The following is a 20,869-nucleotide window of genomic DNA, read 5'->3' as shown; positions in this document are numbered from 1 at the left end:
CTCCTGGCAAGTGGGCAGCCCTGCAGAGAGACAGCTCTGCCCAGGAGCAGCTCCTCTGCGAAGCGCAGCAGGGCTGAGGGCACTGCCTGCAGGCACCGAGGGGAGAGGAGTGAGGCAGAGAGAGGTTAAAGGCAGTGTGGGGTGGAAGGAGAGAGCTGAGCTTGTTCGGAGAGAAATCTTCACAGCATTTGGCACAGTAAGTCTCTGGCAGCAGCGAGATTCAGATGAGTATCCTGGAGGGCTCTTCCAGAGCGGGCACATCCCATGACTGATAGGACCTATCAGGATGTCTTTCTTGGCTTCTCTGGGGTGGAGAAGGAGGACATGCTCCAGAGCAGGGCTTCCCTGCCGCACCATCTGAAGGAAAGGTCATGATGGCTGCCTTCTCCTGGGGATGGCTGCAAGGGCGTGAAGCCGGGTGTGCAGCCAGGGGTGCCCAGGGCCGTCCTTCAGAGCAGGGTCCCTGCACCCCAGGGCGCTGTGTGCCAGGACAACAGACGCTGCCGCCTGCCAGGGTCAGCACTCAGCCTGCCTGGGGAGCTGCCCACAACGCTGCAGAGAGAAGCTGTGTGTGCAAGCAGTGACCCTGGCAGGGTAAGACCGGGTCCCTCTGTTGAGAGGGTGCTGCATGGGTCAGGGCTGCCTACAGCTCCAGATTACCCCCAGGGAATTTCCAAGGGGACTTTTCAAGAGGAAGGTCAAGATGAGGATTACCTAAAAGGGAAGGAATCTCTGCTTTCTCTTTGCCACTCTTGGTTGGCTGGGTGGGCAGTGGGAGATGGGAATGTATTTCTCTGCTCTGGAGAAGGCACTGAGACCCTGCTTCTCACTGGGACTTGTCTGAGCTTCTCCTGAGCCCCTGCACATACAGAGATGCCCCTGGGCAGTGCCCTGCTGCCGGGAGATGTCTGCAGGGCAGAGCTGAGCACAGAGCGGGTGGGATGGGCTCTGTGAGCACTGGCAGGGAGCAGACTTGGGGACAGAGAAACAGCTCCTGGCAGGGACAGCTCCAGGCAGCAGAGACATGGGCAGGGAGGGAGAGGGAGCTGCTCCCATGAACACCATGGCAGTGGGGATTCAGGCACCTCCCTGCCATCCCCTGCAGCACAGACACCTTCAGGGAGCACCCTCCTGCTCTCCTCTCCCACCCAGCATGGCCTTTGCCCCCATGGTCATGGGGTTTCACGCTGTCTTCTTCTTGGCAGCCCAACCCACAGTGAGGAGAAACCCCTGAGTGCCTGTCTGTGTGTCCCTGTCCTTCCTCCCATGGCCGGAGCATTGGGACATTTCTCTGTGTTTCCCCTCCTGTCCTTGCTGCCTTTGTCCCCACCTTACCTGGGGGCTCCGGGCACTGCAGTGTGTGGGGCTGGCAATGAGCTGACCCTCACCTAAGGACTCCCTGTCTTCAGGACTTTTGACTGTTTCCCTGGGGGTCCTGCTGGGATGCAGGCTGTCCTCCAGAAGGGCACAGCTCTCCCATGGGCTCTCTGTGTCCCCTGGAGAAGACAACTCAGTGCTAAGGCCATGGCAATGTGGCTCATCGTCTGTGTGGGCAGCTGCAATGAGCCCTGTGTGTCCATGGCTGGGAGGGGAGAGCTGAGATCCTGCTCACGTACGATGAGATGGTGGGGAGGGGTTTGGAGATCTGCACTTGGGAACTGGATTCCTCTGCTCTCAGAAGTTTCCAGTTTCTTCTCAGGTGAACATCTGGGTGTGATCCTCCTCCAGCTCAAAGAGCTGCAAGGAAAAGGCAGCTGAGACCAGGGCTGATGGACAGACCAGCTCTCCACACCCTGCACTAAGGGACAGTCCCTTTGCCTGTCAGCACCCACACCATTTCACTTGGAGTACAGCAGAAGTGCCAAGGATTTCTGCTTTACAAGCACTTCTCAGTTGTGCTGTGGCAACTAGAACAAGATAAACAAAACAAAATCCCTTCGGCTCTGCTCTGCAGTTGGGTGAAATGGGAGCAACAATGCTGAAAAGCTCATTGATATCAAAAGTGGATTTAATCTGAGATCACCCCATGTTGCTATTACCTATTGCTGTAGGACAGGGCTGACCCCTCCAGAGCGCACAGCAGAGCTCCCTGCTCCACATGGCACCCTCAGCCAGCACCAACCAGAGCTCATGAAAGGGACCTGCCAAAGGTCTCCCTGAAAGGTGCAAGGCAGTCTGGGGTGTTTCCATGAGAACTGGAATAGGCTTTGCTCAGAGAACTCTACCCTAACTTCTCACTGCCTTTACCTCCTTGGGCAGGTCCCCATGCACAGAGGCAGCAAATGTCCAACGGCAGCTCCATCATCGAGTTCCTTCTCCTGGCATTTGCGGACACGCGGGAACTGCAGCTCTTGCACTTCTGCCTCTTCCTGGGCACCTACCTGGCTGCCCTCCTGGGCAACGGCCTCATCATCACCGCCATAGCCTGTGACCACCACCTCCACACCCCCATGTACTTCTTCCTCCTCAACCTCTCCCTCCTTGACCTGGCCTCCGTCTCCACGACTCTCCCCAAAGCCATGGCCAATTCCCTGTGGGACACCAGGTCTATTTCCTATGCAGGATGTGCTGCACAGCTCTTTCTATTTGTCTTTTTCATTTCAGCAGAGTATTTTCTTCTCACTGTAATGGCCTATGACCGCTACGTGGCCATCTGCAAACCCCTGCACTACGGGACCCTCCTGGGCAGCAGAGCTTGTGTCCACATGGCAGCAGCTGCCTGGGGCAGTGGTTTCTTCTATGCTCTTCTGCACACAGCCAATACATTTTCCCTACCCCTCTGCCAAGGCAATGTCCTGGACCAGTTCTTCTGTGAAATCCCCCACATCCTCAAGCTCTCCTGCTCAGATGCCTACTTGAGGGAATTTAAGCTTCTTATGTTTAGTACTTTTGTCTTTTTGGGGTGTTTTGTTTTCATTGTGGTGTCTTATGTGCAGATCTTCAGGGCCATGCTGAGGATCCCCTCTGAGCAGGGATGGCACAAAGCCTTTTCCACCTGTCTCCCTCACCTGGCCGTGGTCTCTCTGTTTCTGAGCACCGCCACATTTGCCTACCTGAAGCCCCCCTCCATCTCCTCCCCATCCCTGAATCGAGTGGTTGCTGCTCTGTACTCGGTGGTGCCTCCAGCAGTGAACCCCCTCATCTACAGCCTGAGGAACCAGGAGCTCAAGGAAGCAATGTGGAAACTGATGACTGGATGTTCTCCAGGAGCTATAGAGTGTCCATCTTCTTCAACATATGACTCATAATGTAACTCATAACAGGCCCAGCCTTTCTTGATTAATTTTTGTTGTTATCATTGTTGTTGGGTAAGTTTTTTCTTTTCTTGCTTTTTTAACTTGTGATAATGTTGTCCACAAAGAAACGTGGACACCCCACTTCTACTTCATTCTCTTCCTCACTAGTCTGACCCACTGACTGTGTAAATAAGGAGCTATACTCCTTCTCTAATTAAACAAAATAAATGTACTTGCATTGACTTGTCTGTCTGTGACCCAAGCAACTAAAACTGAACCAAATATTCTTCCTCATAGGTGGAGAAAGGGCAATGGGGCCATCATGCACTCCCCCATATCTACGGAATGGGGAACATTCCCAGCCCATAGGCAAATCTCTTCCCTCTCTCTCATGACCTGCATAGTGTTTGTGCTTGAGAAAACCCTCATCATCATGCATGTGGCGGCAAACCAGCATCCGCACACCCCCATGGGCTTCTTCTTGGGCCATCTGTCTTCCCTGGAGATCTTCTACAGAACCACCACCCTGCCCCAGCTGATGGCCAGCTGCGTGACTGGGGACAGCACCATCTCTGCTCATCACGGTGCTAGTATTGTTTCCTGCACCTTTTGCATGCACTGAGTGTTTAGTACTGGTGACCACACCCTACGATCAGTACTGGGCTGTGTGCCACCCCCTGCTCTCTACAAGACTCATGAACCGGCAGGTCGGTCTCCAGAGGGCAGCTGCCCCTTCGCTAGGGGCATTTCTGTCATCTACAGTCATAATGTCAGTCGTGTCCCAGATACAGTTGTGTGGTCCCAGGGGAGCAGACCACTTCTTCTGTGATTTCACCCCATTGCTGGAGCTCTCATGCAGTGACACTGTGACACTCGTGGTCTTTGCTCTCATAACCTGCTTTTTAGACCCCATCCTTCCCTTCCTGCTCACATGGTCATCCTGTGTGCATCAGAGATGCCTCCCCGGGGCAGCTCTCCCATCCAGCGTGGGCAGGCAGAAAGCCTTCTCCACCTGCTCCTCTCACCTCACTGGTGCCACTGTTTTCTATGACACCCTCGGCCTTGGGGGTGTGATGCCCAGAACAGCCCTCCTGAGACAGTTTGACAAAACCCTTTTTCTCCACCATCCTCACATCCCTCTTCAATCCCTTCATCTAAGCCTGTGGACTAGAAAGGTTGGGGGGCACTGAGAAAAATGCTCAGGGAAGCCGTGAGCTGCGCAGAGAAACCATTGGAGCTGTGGGCCTGCAGGAAGAAATCACTTCTGGCTCTCTTCTGAGCCAGCCCAGAGGACCTGGACTGGCGTGTGCTGTGTCCTGGGCACTCCCCTGCAAGGGTGGGATATGAAGAAGGCTTTTGGTGTGGGAAGGAGCAGAGAGGTGCTGGTGGAGCTGGCTGGTGGAGCTGGCTGGTGTCATCATGAGACCTCTCTCAAACATCTTGGAAGGGGCAGAGAGATCAGGGAGGTTGCAAGGTCCTCAGAAAAGGCAAATATCAAAGCCATCCTCAAGAAGGGCAAGAAGGAGGACCGGGAGTGTTACAGGTTGGTCAGCTTCACCTCAGCCCCTGGGAAGGTGGCAGGGCAAATGCTCTTGCAGCTATCTCCATCACTTGAAGGACAAGAAAAGGATTGCTGAACCCACGTGGGAGGGGAAAGAAGGGCATGCTGTGTACCTGGACTTTTGCAACTCCTTGCATGTGGTTTCCCGTGGTCTCCCTAGAGCGGATTGTTGACATCTGGACTGAAGAAGTGAATGATGCGGTGGGTGGGAAGTTGGCTGGACGATCAGGAACAAATTCTGTCAGTGGTACAAAGTCCTCCGAGGAGCCAGATACTAGCAGCATCCCTCAGGGATCAGCAAAATTTCTTAAAAAATCATGAAAAGCTGGAAATTAAGACTTTTTACAGAATGGACCCCATCCGAGTCCAAACTAGTTCCCTTTAACCCCTCCCAGTACAGACTGGGCCCCCTCCCAGTACAAAGTGGATCCTTCAAACACCTCCCAGTAGAGAATGGGGCCTCTCCCAGTGCAAACTGGACACATTTAATACCTGTCAGTACAGACTGGGCCCTGTCCCAGTACAAACTGGTTCCTTTTAACCCCTCCCAGTACAGACTGAGCCCCCTTCCAGTACAAACTGGATCCATTTAATGCCTCCCAGCACAGACTTTGCCCTGTCCCAGTAGGAACTGGATCCTTTAGTCCCCTTTCCCAGCACAGACTGGGCGTCATCCCGGTACAAACTGGATCCCTTTAACATTGCCGAGCTCAGACTGGGCCCTGTCCCAGTACAAACTGCATCCTTTTATCTTTTTCCATTACAGACTGAGCACGTCCTAGTACAAAATGGATCCCAGGATCCCTTCCCAGTAAAGGCTGTGTCCTGTCACAGTCCAACCTGGATCCCATGATCCCTTCCCAGTACAGGCTGTGTCCCATCACAGTCCAACCTGGGTCCCTTTAACTCCTGCCAGTACAGCCTGGGCCCCATCCCAGTACAAACTGGATCCCCTGGCCCCATCCCAGTAGAGATTGGGCCCTGTCCCCGTACAAACTGGATCTCTTTAACCTTATAGACTGGGTCTCATCCCTGTACAGACCCCTAACTGCCCCCAGACCCCTAAGGGCCCCCTTGGACCCCTAAGTTCAACCTTGGCACCCCTAAGTGCGTCCATTGTCCATACCCCTCCCTCCCTTCCCTCCACTATGCCGTGCCCCATGTGTCCTCTGGCCCCAGCCGCAGCCCTGCTTCTTGACCTTCACCTTGCTGTGGGCCAGCCCCACCTCCCCCAGTGCCTTCAGCCCTTGGCTGAGAGTCCCCCTCACCTCATCTAGCCTTCCTTGGAGGGAAGCCTCTGCCCAGGTCTTCACCAGACCTTGAGTGGGCTCAAGGCTTGTCCTCCTCAGGTGGTGCCAGGTGGCCATTAGATCTTTAGAAGGTCTCAAGCTCAACCTTGGGTGTTGACTGAGAAGACAACCCCTCCAGTGGAGACATCAGAAATCCTGAGATAGCTTCAAGGTCAAATCCAAGAGGAAGAAGAGAGGTTGTAGGTGCTGGAGATCATCTAGTCAAAGCCCACCTTAGAGTGGAGACCACCCCTGGAGATACCCAACGCACGAGTGGTGTCCCTCAGGGGTCCATACTGGGACCAGTACTGTTTAATATCTTTATCAAGGAAACGAACAGTGCAACTGAGTGCAAGTTTTGAGATGCCACCAAGCTGAGTGGTGCAGGTGACACTCCCGAGGGACAGGATGCCATCCAGAGGGTCCTGGACAAGCTTGAGAAGGGGGCCTGCGTGAACCTCATGAGATTCAACAAGGCCAAGTGCAAGGTCCTGCCCCTGGGTGGGGGCAACTCCCAGTATCAGTACAGGCTGGGGGATGATGGGATTGAGAGCAGCCCTGAGGAGAAGGACTTGGGGGGACTGGTAGATGAAAAGCTCGACATGAGCTGGCAATGTGCTCTCTCAGCCCAGAAAGCCAACTGTATCCTGGGCTGCATCAAAAGAAGCGTGGCCAGCAGGTCGAGGGAGGGGATTCTGCCCCTCTACTCTGCTCTGGTGAGACCCCACCTGGAGCCCTGTGTCCAGCTCTGGGGTCCTCAGCACAGGAAGGACATGGACCTGTTGGAGGGGGTCCAGAGGAGGCCACACAAATGATCCGAGGGATGGAACACCTGTGCTATGAGGAAAGGCTGAAAGAGCTGGGGGTGTTCAACCTGGAGAAGAGAAGGCTGCTGTAGGAGGGTAAATTTAGACTGAACACAAGGAAAAAAATTTTCATGATGAGGGGAGTGAAACACTCGAACGGGTTCCCAGAGTGGTGGTAGATGCTCCATGCTTGGAAACATTCAAGGACAGGCTAGATGGGGCTCTGAGCAACCTGATCAAGTTGTAGATGTCTCTGCCCATTGCAGGGGGGTTTAATTAGATGACCTTTAAAGGTCCCTTCGCATCCAAACCATTCTATGATTCTATGATTCTATGAATGCTATGACCAGGATTAGAGGGGTCCCTGCCTCCAGCCAGGTGGAAGAAAAGGGACAACAGGGTTTACTGGACTGTGTGGATTCGATGGCCTGGCACAGGAGACCCGCAGGAGTATAAGGCTCTAATGGACACCAGTACACAGTGTACCCTCATGCCATCAAGCTATAAAGGGGCAGAACCCATCTGTGTTTCTGGAGTGACAGGGGCATGACCATGGGACTGTAGGAAAGGAGTGCAGGTGCCTATTCCTAACAGACGCCATGACTGCAGCAAGAGGAATCCCACCTCCTGGGGGTTTGTGGCAGGCATGGGAGGCAGCTGAGGTCCCTTCCAGCCCCAGCACTACAAATCCAGCATGAGATGCCTCCACTGACTCAGCTGATTGCCTTCCCTCAGCATGGCTAAAGGAGATGCCTCCCTGGTAGTCTCCAGGTGTCCTGTCTCATGATGGGCCAAGGAAGGGGGATTCTCAGACCTAACTGTGTCTCAGAGAGCAGCAAGGGCACTGCTGCAAAGAAACATCTCTGCAGAGGTGAGACAGGCAACAGCGGTGATTCCTTCAGTCTCTTCCCAAGCAGGTTCCTGGAGAGCCCCAGGGACACCTGGAGGGAGCGCCGAGTGGGGTGGGGGCAGAGACAGTGACGTCTTGGGCAGGTCCCCTCCTCCGGGGCTGAGACAGGCTCCTGGGGTGGAGGGAGCTCCTGGTAAGCAGGCAGCAGTGCAGAGAGACAGCTCTGCCAAGGAGCAACTCCTCTGCCAAGCGCAGCAGGGCTCTGGGCAAAGGAGTAGGGCAGAGCGCGATTAAAGGCAGGCTGGAGTGGGAGGAGAGAGGGGAGCTGCAAGGGAAGAAACCTTTGCAGCCCTTGCCACGGTAAGTCTCTTGGTGCAGGGCAATGCAGCTGCCCTTGCGGGAAGGGTCTCCGAAAGCGTTCATAGGCTCCAGCCTGCAGGGTCTGTGAGGAGGCCTCCCAGCCCAGGGGCTCATGTTAGACCAGGGGGAAGGGGTGAAGGCAGGGTGTGCAGCCAGAGCTGCCCAGGGCATTTCAGAGGGGACTTTTGCAGAGGAAGAGCAAGGCAGGGGATCCCTGAAAGCTAAAGAGCTTTCCTGCGGCTGTGCTTTCAGTTTCCTGCTGTTTCAGGAAAAGGGGAAAAGGCGCTGCTGCGTTTGGAGAGGGAGCCTGAGAGTCCTGAGCTGCCACCCTGAGAGATCAGGAGGTCTGGTAGGAGGCAAGGCAACTGCTTCCATCCACTCCTCTCCCTCCAGAGAGCACCAGCATCACCTTTGCTGGCCTCAGCAGGGTTTCTCTGACCTGCTCCTTCCTGCCTGCAAGCAGGGAGTACCTCTGGAGAGTGCCTGGAACAGGGAGGTTTCTTCAGGTCAGAGCTGAGCAGACAGGAGTGGGTGATGGGGTCTGTGATCCCTGACAGGGAAAAACTGGAGGGCAGAGCAACAGTTCCCGGCAGGGATAGCTCCAGGCAGCAGAGACATGGGCAGAGAGCTCTAGGAACCTCCAACCCCAAATGCCATGGGAGGGAGAAGTTGGGAAGCTCCCTGCCATCCCCTCCAATGCAGACACCTGCCTCTGCGCAAGACCCCTGCTCTCGTCTCCCACCCAGCACAGCCTCTGCCCTCAAGGCTGTGTGGTCCCGGGCAGGAGTTGCCTCCTGTGCAGCCAGAGCTCTGGCACAGCAGAGGGGCATCTCTCCTGACATGTGGCCGCTTCCCTCTGCAGGGCAAAGGGGCTGCGAGCGACTGCCCTGGGCTTTTGCTAACTGGCAGGTGCTGTGCTCTGCTGGGTAAGGAGAAGGCTTTCCTGAGTGCCTGGCCGCCTCTCCTCTCCTTGCTTCCCTTAGGAGGAGAGTCACAGAGTTCTGCTTTGGTCCTCCACCTGCTTGTGCTGCTCTTCTTCCTGCTCGTGGGGTCCCTGGCAGGAACGGTGGTGGTGTGGGGCAAGGGGTGGGGGTGTGGAGTGCCTGCTCTGGCCCTGGCCTGGAGGGCGCTGCCCTGGAGGTGTTTTCATGGGACCAAGGTGCCCACGCCCTCTCTTCATTTGCCAGGCTCGAGACACTGCACTCAGTGCTTGGGCAATGAGACACTGCTTCCCTTAGCAGACAGCACCTTAAGACACCTGATTATGCTGGACAGGGAGTCCTGCAGGGCTGTGAGCATCCCTGCAGAAGGGCACAGCTCTCCTGTAGGACCTTGGAGATGTCTGAGAGCACCCGATCTGCCCACGCCAATCAGCATCCTTGCCCTGTCCTCTTCCTCATACTCTGCAGAGCTGTGCTGGAAAGGAGAGGTGTTTTGAACTCTGCACCTGGCACAGCACCCCTCTGCTCCCAGGACAGGCCAGTGTCTTTTCCAGAGCAACCTCTGTGACGAGACACATTTGCTGCACCTCATCTCCCACCTTCCTCTGGAGAAGAAAGCCTCCTTCTGGGCTTTTTGCTCTCCGCTCTAGTGCAGCACAGGGAACTCCTCCTCAGGAAGCCTCCCTCCAAACACCCTGGGCTGTTGCTGCCTCCATGGGTCATTGCTGGAAAGCAGGGCTGACCCTTCAGGAGCCCCTGGGGAGAGGCCACGGCTCTGCACAGCACACTCAGCCAGCACAAACCACAGCTGAAGCCTCCGAGCTGCATAACAGTCCTGCACAAGAAGGAAAGGCACCCTTAGGCATTTCACAATGAATGAATGAAATTTGGCTCAGAGAAGATTCTCTGAATTTTTCTCTTTTCTCTCTTTTGGCAGTTTCCATGCCCAGAAGTGGCAGATGTCCAATGGCAGCTCCATGAATGAGTTTCTTCTCCTGGCATTTGCAGAGAAATGGGAGCTGCAGCTCTTGCACTTCTGGCTCTTCCTGGCCATCTACCTGGCTGCCCTCCTGGGCAACGGCCTCATCATCACCGCCATAGCCTGTGACCACTGCCTCCACACCCCCATGTACTTCTGCCTCCTCAACCTCTCCCTCATAGACCTGGCCTCCATCTCTACCACTCTCCCCAAAGCCATGGCCAATTCCCTGTGGGACACCAGGGCCATCTCCTACTTGGGATGTGCTGTACAGGTCTTTTTCTTTGTCTTCTTCATTGTAGGAGAATACTGTCTTCTCACTGTCATGGCCTACGACCGCTATGTGGCCATCTGCAAACCCCTGCACTACGGGACCCTGCTGGGCAGCAGAGCTTGTGTCCACATGGCAGCAGCTGCCTGGGGCACTGGGTTTCTCAACTCTGTCCTGCACACTGCCAATACATTTTCCCTACCCCTCTGCCAAGGCAATGCTTTGGACCAGTTCTTCTGTGAAGTCCCCCAGATCCTCAAGCTCTCCTGCTCACATGCCTGCCTCAGGGAAGTGGGGCTTCTTGTGGTTAGTGTCTGTTTAGTATTTGGGTGTTTTGTTTTCATTGTGGTGTCCTATGTGCAGATCTTCAGGGCTGTGCTGAGGATCCCCTCTGAGCAGGGACGCCACAAAGCCTTTTCCACGTGCCTCCCTCACCTGGCCACGGTCTCCCTGTTTCTCAGCACTGGCATATTTTCCCACTTGAAGCCCCCCTCCATCTCCTCCCCAGCACTGGACCTAGTGGTGGCAGTGCTGTACACTGTGGTGCCTCCAGCAGTGAACCCCCTCATCTACAGCATGAGGAACCAGGAGCTCAAGGATGCACTATGGAAACTGGCCCAATGGACGCTGTTTCACCGGCAATAACCTGCCTTCCCTTCTCTGCACATTTGCCAGAGTCTTTCTTAGGCCAGGAGTCTGTTTTCTTCTCTCATGATAATCCTGCTTATAGATAATTTTCTGGGCTTATGCTACTTGTCTTGAGGCTTGATCTTATTTTCCTTGAGTTGCACAACACTCTGTCAGATGTGGCATGCCCAAGAGCAGGTCTTCAATAAAACAAAATCTCCCAGGTCCAGTGCCTGAAGGCTGCGCTCTTCCTCCAAAGCTGCTGCCAAGAAAATGTCCAAGGAATTGTTTTTTTGAAGAGTCTGATCTCCTTTTGTTCTCAGTGTTTTGGGAGTTAAGATCATGGTACTATTGGGTTCCACTGGACCTAATGTTCTGGATTTAAAAGCTCTCTTCTTGGTGTCCAGGCGCAGGGGAGATGGTCCATGAGCTCCCTTTCTCTCTTCACGTTTCTTCATGTATGACAGGAGTGATGGCGTATACCAGACTCCCTGGAAATGAATCTGGAGGGGTGAGGAGAGGAGAGGATGGGGACTCCCCACATGCCCTGGGGTTGCAATGAATGGAGGCTCAGAAGGTGAAAGGCTCTCAGATGTGAACTCCCCCAAAAGCAAAACATGAAGCTATTGAAGCTGTTGAAGTGTCTAGAGGAGAAGTCTTACGAGGAGCAGCTGAGGGAGCTGGGGTGGTTTAGTTTGGAGAAGAGGAGGCTGAGGGGAGGCCTTATTGCTCTCTACAACTACCTGAAAGGAGGTTGTAGCGAGGTGGGGGTCGGTCTCTTCTCCCAGGTAACAAGTGATAGGACGAGAGGAAATGGGCTCAAGTTGTGCCAGGGGAGATTTAGATTAAATATTAGGAAAAATATCTTCCCAGAGAGAGTGGGTAGGCATTGGAACAGACTGCCCAGGGAAGTGGTCCAATCATGGTCCCTGGAAGTATTCAAAAATCGTGTGGATGTGGTGCTTGGGGACATGGCTTAGAGGTGGACCAGGCAGTTGGGTTATGAGGTTGGACTCGATGATCTCTGAGGTCCTTTCCCACCTTCACGATTCTATGATTCTATGATTAAATTGAGGTATGCAAAACAAGGACTCTGCCATGGGAGTCAGTAGGAGCCCAGCAGGCAGAAGAAAGGGAGAGTGGAGAGGTGCAGGAGCTGTCTGATGAGCCCCAGGACTCTCATGCCGTCCTGGGGAGTGGGGCTGGTGGGAGCAGAGGAGGGGCAAATTCAGTCAGGATTGGGCATCACCTACAATATGAATTCAGGAGAGCCAGAGAGTGCCTGGCCTCCATTTCCTCATGCCCTTGGGGCCATACCAGCCCTGGCGCTGATGGGGAGCCTGAACCCCCTCCGCTCTGCCCCCCGGACCTGCTGTGCCCTTCAGAGGGGCTGGGGCTGTGGGGTGAGTGCCCAGAGCTCTGCAGCACCCTGTGGTGGGCGCTGCCATGGGGCCAGCCCAGGCTGGGCTGCTCTGCTGGGCTGGGGAGGGGGCAGGGGAGGTGGGGAGAGCTGGGGAGGGGCTGGTCTGGGCTGGGAAGTGCCTGGGAGAGGAAAGCCCCAGTGTAGAGCTAAGCTGTGTGAGTGTGCAGGGTGGGGGCCCCCAGCAGGGTGCTGACAGTGCAGAGTCAGGCATCATGGTGAAGGAAGCAAGGCACCAAAGGTGCAGAAGAGAGCGGCCAGGTCTGTGCGATATTCCCTGGACATCCTGGGGAAGCTGCCCTGGGAAAACTGTCCCAGATCAGTGCCACACACCAGCCATTTCCACCTCTGTTCGTACACCCCAGCCCTGAGAAGGGACGTTTCCTGCATGGTCACTCCCATCCTCCTCCGGGGCTCAGTGATGCCCAACTCCACCACCAGTATTAAGAAAAAGGGAACCAGTTTCCTACTGACATTTATTGCGCACAAGCCCCATAGCTCTTGCCACAGCTGCTCTCTCAGCCAAGCCCGTTCTTAGACAGATCCAGTTTGAACAGGTGCTCATGGCCTTGTCTCAACAAAGACTGAATATCTCCATTGATTGAGATCCCACCAACCGGCCTGGGTTCTTGCTCCTGTGTTTTGTTCTGAACGATTTCTAAAGAACCCATCTCTCTCAGCTTCTCCTTGTCCAGAATGTGCTCCAGGCCCCAGCCACCCTTCTGGCCTCTGCAGGACTTGCTCCAATCTGTCAGGGTCTTTCTTGTGCTGGGAAGCCCCATGCTGGACGCAGCAGTCCTGATGTGGTGGTCCTGTAGTGGGTTAGCCTGGCCAGCAGCCAGACACCCACCCAGCTGCTCACTCACTCCCCTGCCTCAGCAGGACAAGGGGAGAAAATAAGATGGAATAACTCATGGGTCAAGATAAAGTAAAGGAGATCAGTTACCGAATACCATCATGGGCAAAGACCCGTTGACTTGGGGAAGATCAAATTCATTTGTTGCCAATTATAAAAAGATTTGGATTGTGAGAAACAATGACAAAAATATTGAAGACCATTCCCCTCACACTTTCTCCCAGGCTCAAATTACTCCATTGTTTCTAGTTCTTCTACCTACCTAACACCATGAGGAGCAGAGGGGATGGTGAAGAGGGGGCTAACAGTCACTACAGAACATCTCTGCTGCTCCTTCCTTCTCACACTTCTCCCCATGCTCCAGCGTGGGTCCTCTCCATGGGATCCCACTGTATTTGCAGTCAAGGCTAGGTGTTGTTCCTTTCTTTCTCTCTTACTTTTCTCCTTCATACTCACAGAATCATGGAAATGTTGAGATTGGAAGGGACCTCTGGAGATCATCTAGTTCAACCCTCCAAGTGAGGCAGGGTCAGCTAGAGCAGGTTGCTGAGCACCTTGTCTAGCTGGGGTTGGAATATCTCCATGGATATAGGCTCCACAACCTCTCTTGGCAACTTTTTCCAGTGGCTGACCACCCTCACAGTCAAAAAGTGCTTTCTTGGGTTCAGATGGCATTTCATGTGTTTTTAGCTGTGTCCATCGCCCCTTGTCTTGTCACTGGGAACTACTGAGAAGAGTTTGGCTCCCTGGTCTTCATGCTATCCCATCAGGAATTTATATGCATGAATAAGATCCCTCCGAGGCTTTTCTTCTCCAGACTGAACAGTCCCACATCTCAGCCTTTCCTCCTATGAAAGATGCTGCAGTCCCTTAAAACAGCTTTATGGCCTTTGCTGGACTTGCTTTCGTAGGTCAACATCTTTATTGTAGTGAGGAGCCCAGCACTGGACACAGCACTCCAGATGGGGCCTCCCCAGTGCTGAGTGGAGGGGAAGGGTCACCTCCCTCCATCTGCCAGCAAGGCTTTTCCTAATGCAGCCCAGGACGCTGTTGGCCTTTGCCGCAAGGGTGCAATTCAGATCCTGCTCAGCTGCTTCTCCTCCGGGATGCCAAGATCCTTCTCTGCAGAGCTGCTTTCTGTCCAGTCAGCCCTCAGCATGATGTCCACAGTGTGGCTGGGTCACAGGCTGCCCTCCCCCAGGGACTTTCTCAGCAGCACCTTGTCCTTCTTGCAGCTCAGCTCCACCTCTGGCACAGGCCCCACGGTGCCGCAGAGTCACCTGGCACAGCAAAGCCCTCTCCTGCCAGGGCTGCACAGCCCAGGCCTCTTGCTCTCTGCCCTTGGGGACTGCAGCTTTTGCTCTCCGTGGGGGAACCTCATCCATCATTATGGCACCACCTGCCACCCACTCCAGCATGCCTCTGCTGGGAAGCCAAGCCTTGCCACACACGGGCTCCCATCTCTGGGGACCAGGTTTCCATGTGACAAGTCTGCCCTTGGCCCTGGTGCCACATCTGAGGTGCTGCAGCCCAAATGGGCACCAAGCCCACAGCCTGGGGCACAGAGAGCAGGAGCCCTGTGTGCCATCACAGAGCTGTGACATCAGGGGAATAAGAGGTGAGGTGGGGAAGGACAGCTCCCATGGCTTTTGTGGTAATGGAGATACAGCATCATGAGGAGAGACTGAGAGGGGAGATGAGAAGTGGGGGATGCCTTGTGTGATGTGAGGGCAGCTCAGATATATGGAGGGTCTCTATGGGACATGTTACAGGTTAGATGGTGCCTTGTGTGTGGGTCAGCTTCTGAATGGGCCACCCAGTCTTCTGCTCTCCTGGGTCTGGTACTCCCAAAAGAGGAAGAGCTGGTCAGGCATGTGAAGACCTGAAGGCTGTAGTGGCCATGAAATTGTGGTCTCCAGATCCCCAGGGACATGAGGAAGGAGAGAAGCACAGAGCAGACCCTGCACATCAGGGAAAGAGAATTTGGCCTCCTGTGGGCACTGGCACATGGGATCCCATGCGGGCATTGTCAGGGCCCTGAGAGCATCCATAGACCTTCACAGCCCTGACCAGCACTACCTGCGGCTTCCACCCCCACCTCTGTCCATGGGCCCTGGACACCATTTATGCCCACTTTCACCCAGCTGGATCTATGCTGGAGGTGTACGGGTCTCCAGACACAGCCATAGACACAGCCTTGCCTGTCTATGCACCTTGTTGAGTCAGACTTGCAGACTCACTTCCCAGCTTGATTCTTTATGGGGTGTACAAGGGAATGACACCATGGCCCTCCAAGTGCCAGACCCCAGCTGATTCACAGAGGCCTACACTCTTTTGGCTGCCTTTCCTCCCATCACTTGGTCAGGCTTTGGGAGGAGAGGAAGGCAAAGCAGGTGAGGTTTCTGGGTGCCAGTGACTGAAATGGGGGAGCAGATCCCTCACACGTGAAATGATCTAAAGGCTATGCTAGTTGAAAACTGTTATCTTCAGCTCCTTTCTTGGAGGCCTGAAATCTTCTACAGGAACCAGGAAGCTCTGAGATCCCTCCATCTCCCTCTCTTTTAGCAATGAAGTTGATAGTACTCAAGCCTCTTGGTTTCAGCTGGATTAGAGTTAATTTTCTTCCTAGTAGCTGGTAGAGTGCTGTGTTTTGGATTTAGGATGAGAATAATGCTGAGAACACACTGACGTTTTAGCTGTGGCTAAGTAGTCCTTACGTTAGTCAAGGAGTTTTCAGCTTCCCATGCTCTGCCAGGTGCACAAGAAGCTGGGAGGGAGCACAGCCAGGACAGCTGAGCCAACCTGGCCAAAAGCCTGTTCCATACCATATGACGTCATGCTCAGTAAAGAAACCGGAGGGAGTCTGCTGGGGGGCAGCGATCGCTGCTCGGGGACGGGGTGGGCATCAGTCAGCAGGTGGTGAGCAATTGAATTGTGCATCACTGGTTTGTATATTCTTTTATTGTTGTTATTGTTGTTGTTGTTATTATTATTATTATCACCATTATTTTATCTTCCTCTGCTGTCCTATTCAACTGTCTTTGTCTCAACCCACGGTTTTGGTATTTTTTTTCCAATTTTCTCCTCTGTTCCACTGCAGGGAGGAAAGTGAGCAAACAACTGCATGGTGTTTAGCTGCCTGCCCAGTTAAACCACAGCAGCCTTTATTCTGAACCGCTTTTGGTATGTACTTTTGGATTGGGCATCATGCCCTATATTGCAAATACTGATTTAATTGACATTGCCCAAAGTGGCTACCATGGATGCAGACTGCTCCACTGCAGGTATTTATATTTAGGCAGATCAGTGCTTTTGTTGTTGTTGTTGTTGTTGCAGATACTGGTATTGTTGGGGAAATCACACAAACACTTGAAGGGTAATGGAAGGATTGCCATCTTAGTGGCCCTCCAGTGACGTGGCTCCTCTTTGCCCATGTCTCACTGTCATTGCACAGGCTCTAAACCTGGGCAAGGATTCTGGATGTGGTGTAAAAAGTGCCAAGCGGAGGGGGAGAATCACTTCTTCTGCCTGTAGCCCTGCTCATACAGCCCAGGATCCTCTGCTGGCTCATGTTTTGCCTAAGGAAACTCAAGGACCACCAGAGCCTTCTCCACAGAGCTGCTGCCCAGCCACGCAGCCCCTGGCCTCTGTCGCTGCAGCCTGTAACTCCCCTGCTCAGCCCTTGGGCCTTTTTAGAAGATGTATGCAAGATTTGCCTTTGGCTTTCTCCAGTCATGATGGCCTTCCAGAATGTAGCAGAGGAGCCCTGCTATGACATCAGCCTGGTCTCTCAGCAGCCTTGGATTCATCCCATCTGGTCCAAGGGACTATGAAGGGCTGACCTTCCCTAAGTAACCCCTGACTTGATCTCCATCCACTGCTGGATTTCACCTGGGGTTCTGCCTCTTAGGCACACGGAACCAGGAGACCTTGCTGGTGAAGACAAAGGCCAAGAGTGCCTCACACCTATCTATGCCTACCTAACTCAATTCAGCAGTGGCCACATGTTGACTTCATTTCTTCTTTAACTGTTCCTGAAGTGGTAACATTGTGCCCTTGAACTCCCTTGCAAGTGTCAACTCTACGGGAGCTCTGGCTTTCCTAAAACCAACCACATTTCTGAATTCCTCCTTTGTTTCAATCCTTGCATCCACCTCTTGTATGCTGCCTTTTTCCTATGGAGCTTCCCCCATGAGTCTGCTGGTTCCCCACGTTTCTCTCTTGAGATCTCTGCTTGTTCTTCTGACTCTTGGTCTGCACACTCTCAGACTTGAAAGACACTGTCCTTGCAGACCAGCTGTACTGAGCTCTGCTGCTCTTCTGAGCCGCTCATAGGGGATCCCCCACTTAAAGTCACAAGACCAGGCCAAAGTCTGCTGCTCTGAGGGCTAGCATCTGCACTCTTCTGTTCTCCTTCCCCCTGGGAGGTGACACCCCACTCTTGCATGGTCACGACAGCCAAGGCTGACACTGGTTTTCACATCCATGGCCAGCTCTGCCTTCTTTGAGACTAACAGATGCAGGCGAGTGTCACCATTTTTGGCCAATCTGGCAGCTGTGCTACAAAGTTCTGTGTCCCAAGCTGTGTCCCAAACCCCCCCAGAAACCTCCAGGACTGTTTGCATGCTGTTGTGGTCTCCTTCCAGTGAATGCCAGGGTAATGAAAGTCCACAGGGGGACTTCCATGGGTTCTTTGTCTCCCACCACATTGTCAGCCTTATCAGCCTCTCCTCTGACCCTCACCCACAAGGGCTCCCCCAGTTTGTTCATCCCACAGAGGAGCTTCACACATCTAAGCAGCTCCTTCACACTGGGGACACCTCCCTCCTCATCCTTCTGGCCTGTCTCTCCTGATGATCCTCTACCCACCCATCACAGCACCCCAATCATGTCAGCTGTCCCAACACACCTCAGCTGTTATTCCCTCCAAGTGGGATGAAGGGATTGCATGCAGGGCTCCAGCTCCTCCTGCCTGTGCCCCAGGCTGAGGGCATGGGTGCATGGCTGGGCTGCAGCACCTCAGCTGTGGCACCTTTGGGCTGAGAGCAGACTTGCAAGAGGGAAACCTGCTACCCAAGACCTCAAGCGTGCAAAGGCTTTGCTTCAGAGCAGAGACATGTTGGAGTGGAGAGCAGATGGCAATGTGAAGAAGAAATGAGGTGCCCACAAAGGCGGCAAACCCTGCTCTCTGCAAGGCCAAAGAGAAACAGAGCTGTTCAGTCCAAGCAGGAGAGGAGTTTGCTGTCTGTGGCGTCTCTGCAGCCTCTGTGGTGGAGGTGAATCACAGGAAGGAAGAGATGATGTTGAGAGTGCCCTTGGCTGTGGACATGCTGTGATAGAGGCAGAATGAAAATCACCAGCCTGATGCATGTCTGTGACATCAAGGGCATGGTTAAACGATGGGGGACAGAAGAACAGCAGAGTTTGAGAGGGAATGCACAGGAGTGTAGACCCTGGTGTGATGTGCTTGGTATTCATGCACTGCCCAGCATCTGCTGGAGAGAGAAGGGACAGACCTCACGTCAGTGCAGTGGTGGGATTCAGACATTGGCCCAAAGGCACCGAATCTGTCTGAGATGCCCTGGGTGGTGCCTGTCACACAATGAGTCTGAATGGGGAGGGGGTTCCTGTACAGGCCCTGTGCTGTCCATGTCAGCTGCATGCAGTTGGGCTGGAGCATCCTGGCATCTCACATAGCACTACAGGCCTGTATTTGGCTATTAAATTAAGATTCAGCTGGCCTGAACTAGGTCAATTAGAGTGCACAATTAGAGTGCAAGGGATGCGCTTGACAAAACTGCCATTCTACTTGAAGGACATGTAGAAAATACAGCTGATGGAGAACAGAAAGAGAGAGACTTAGCTCTCCCTATGGCACATGGCTGCATTTGGTCAGCTGAAGACCTCTATAGGCTGCCCAGGATGTAAGGAATATCTACAGGTTCAGTTGTCCTACATGTGGGCATCTGCTGTCATTTCATCTGGCCAATGGAATTTCCCATCAGCCTCCAAGGTGATGCCCCCAGATGCTCCATTAGAGCTCACAGTGACCAGCATGCATCTTGGTCACCTCTGGCACCTCAAATGTCACCAGGTGTTTGTGTCTGAGCAGCTCACTCATGGCCTTCATCTTCACTAATTACCATGGGAGCTGAGACAAGAAGCTCACATGCAGGTGCCTGTTTTGTGCACACCTGAACTATGCAAGAGGAATCCCCATCCTGGGGGTTGTGGTCTGCATGGGAGGGAGCTGAGACCCCTTCTAGCCCCAGGACCACAGAGCCAGGATGAGATGCCTCCATTGACTCAGTTGAATGCCTTCCCTCAGGAGGGCTAAAGGAGATCCCTCCTGGTCACTGTCTTGGTTTCCTGTCTAATGACGGGACCTGAAAACTCAGTCTCTGTTTCGAGAAATGACACTACTGGAAAGAAGTGTCTCTCCCCAGCTGAGGGAGGGAACATCAGTGATGACTTCAGCCTGTTGCACAGCAGGTTTCCCTGGAGCCCCAGGAGCACCTCAAGGGAGCCCAGAGGGGCAGAGAAAGTGCTGCCTTGAGCTGGTCCTGGTGTGGGAAGGAGTAAAGAGGTGTTGGTGGAGGTGGCCAGTGTCAACACGAGAACACTCTCAAACATCTCAGAAATGCCAGAGCCATCAGGGAGGTTCCAAGGTCCTCAGAAAAGGCAAATATCAAACCCATCTTCAGGAAGGGCAAGAAGGAGGTCTGGGAGAATTACAGGCTGGTCAGCTTCTCCTCAGTCCCTTGGAAGGTGATGGGGCAAGTCCTCCTGCAGCCATCTCCAGGTACTTGAAGGCAAAGAAAAACATTGCTGAACCTATATGGGAGGGGAAATTAGGCAATGATGTTGTGTCCCTGGACTTTGACAAGGCCTTAGACATGGTCTCCCATGATCTCCTTATAGCCAGACTGGTCATACCTGGACTGAAGAAGTAGATGATGATGTGAGTGGGAGTTATGCTGGACGATTAGGCCCCGATGTCATCAGTGGTACGGAGTCCTCCTGGCAGCCCATCACTTTTGGCATTGCTCTGTGACCAGCACTTGGGCCAACACTGCTGAGTTATCTTTGTTATCTCCCTGGATGGTGGGATGGAGCTCACCTTCAGCTCCTTTGTAGATGAGGGCAAGCTGAGGGGAGCCTTTGAGATATCTCCTCTAGGTCGCCCCGTCTTGAGCAGAAGAGTCAGACAAGACAATGTTCAGGTCTCTTCCAACATGAGTTATTCGGTCATTCAAAGAGTCTTTCACTTGAAGACAGAATAGGCAGAGGAAGGAGAAAAGACAGAGGGGCAGAATTAGAGAGAGAAAATGTGCCAGTATAAACACAGTAGTTCCTCTGAGCAATGTTTCTCCATTTGAACCATCGGGAAGAACATTTATTTTGATAAGTGGCTGCAGAAAACTATTCACATAGTGAAAGAGAGCATAATCAGCTTGCTAGTACATGCCCTTGGTGCTGTTTAAAAAGAAAACCTTTGAAACAAATAAGGAAAATTCATTAAAAAACCTAGCAATGCGGGAAAGGAAGACTTTTTCAGCTCTTCCAAAGAGTTCTTTCCTGCAGAGGTTTCACGTTTGTCCTAAAATCTATGTTCAGCCCTTGCTTCAGTTATCCACACAGAGGTGGTCACTGCCTCCAGGATGCCCTGGGGT

General features: G+C 53.5%; 2 protein-coding genes across 2 annotated transcripts; both read left to right on the top strand.

Annotated features, from left to right (window-relative positions):
• Positions 1-2,282: 2,282 nt before the first annotated feature.
• LOC309603302 (olfactory receptor 14C36-like) lies at positions 2,283-3,248 on the top strand (the record flags this gene model as incomplete). Its single annotated transcript, XM_082338184.1, has 1 exon — positions 2,283-3,248. The coding sequence occupies one exon, from the start codon at positions 2,283-2,285 to the stop codon at positions 3,246-3,248; it is 966 nt and encodes a 321-aa protein (XP_082194310.1).
• Positions 3,249-10,002: 6,754 nt separating this feature from the next.
• LOC309603331 (olfactory receptor 14A16-like) lies at positions 10,003-10,938 on the top strand (the record flags this gene model as incomplete). The annotated part of the gene is made up of 1 exon (XM_082338203.1): positions 10,003-10,938. The coding sequence occupies one exon, from the start codon at positions 10,003-10,005 to the stop codon at positions 10,936-10,938; it is 936 nt and encodes a 311-aa protein (XP_082194329.1).
• Positions 10,939-20,869: the final 9,931 nt, after the last annotated feature.

Source organism: Platalea leucorodia (genome assembly GCF_965183815.1).
Source record: "Platalea leucorodia genome assembly, contig: HAP1_HAP1_SCAFFOLD_54, whole genome shotgun sequence".
NCBI classification, from domain to species: Eukaryota; Metazoa; Chordata; class Aves; order Pelecaniformes; family Threskiornithidae; genus Platalea; species Platalea leucorodia.
The sequence above is the reverse complement of the archived record's forward strand: the minus strand, read 5'-3'. Positions and strand labels throughout refer to the sequence as shown.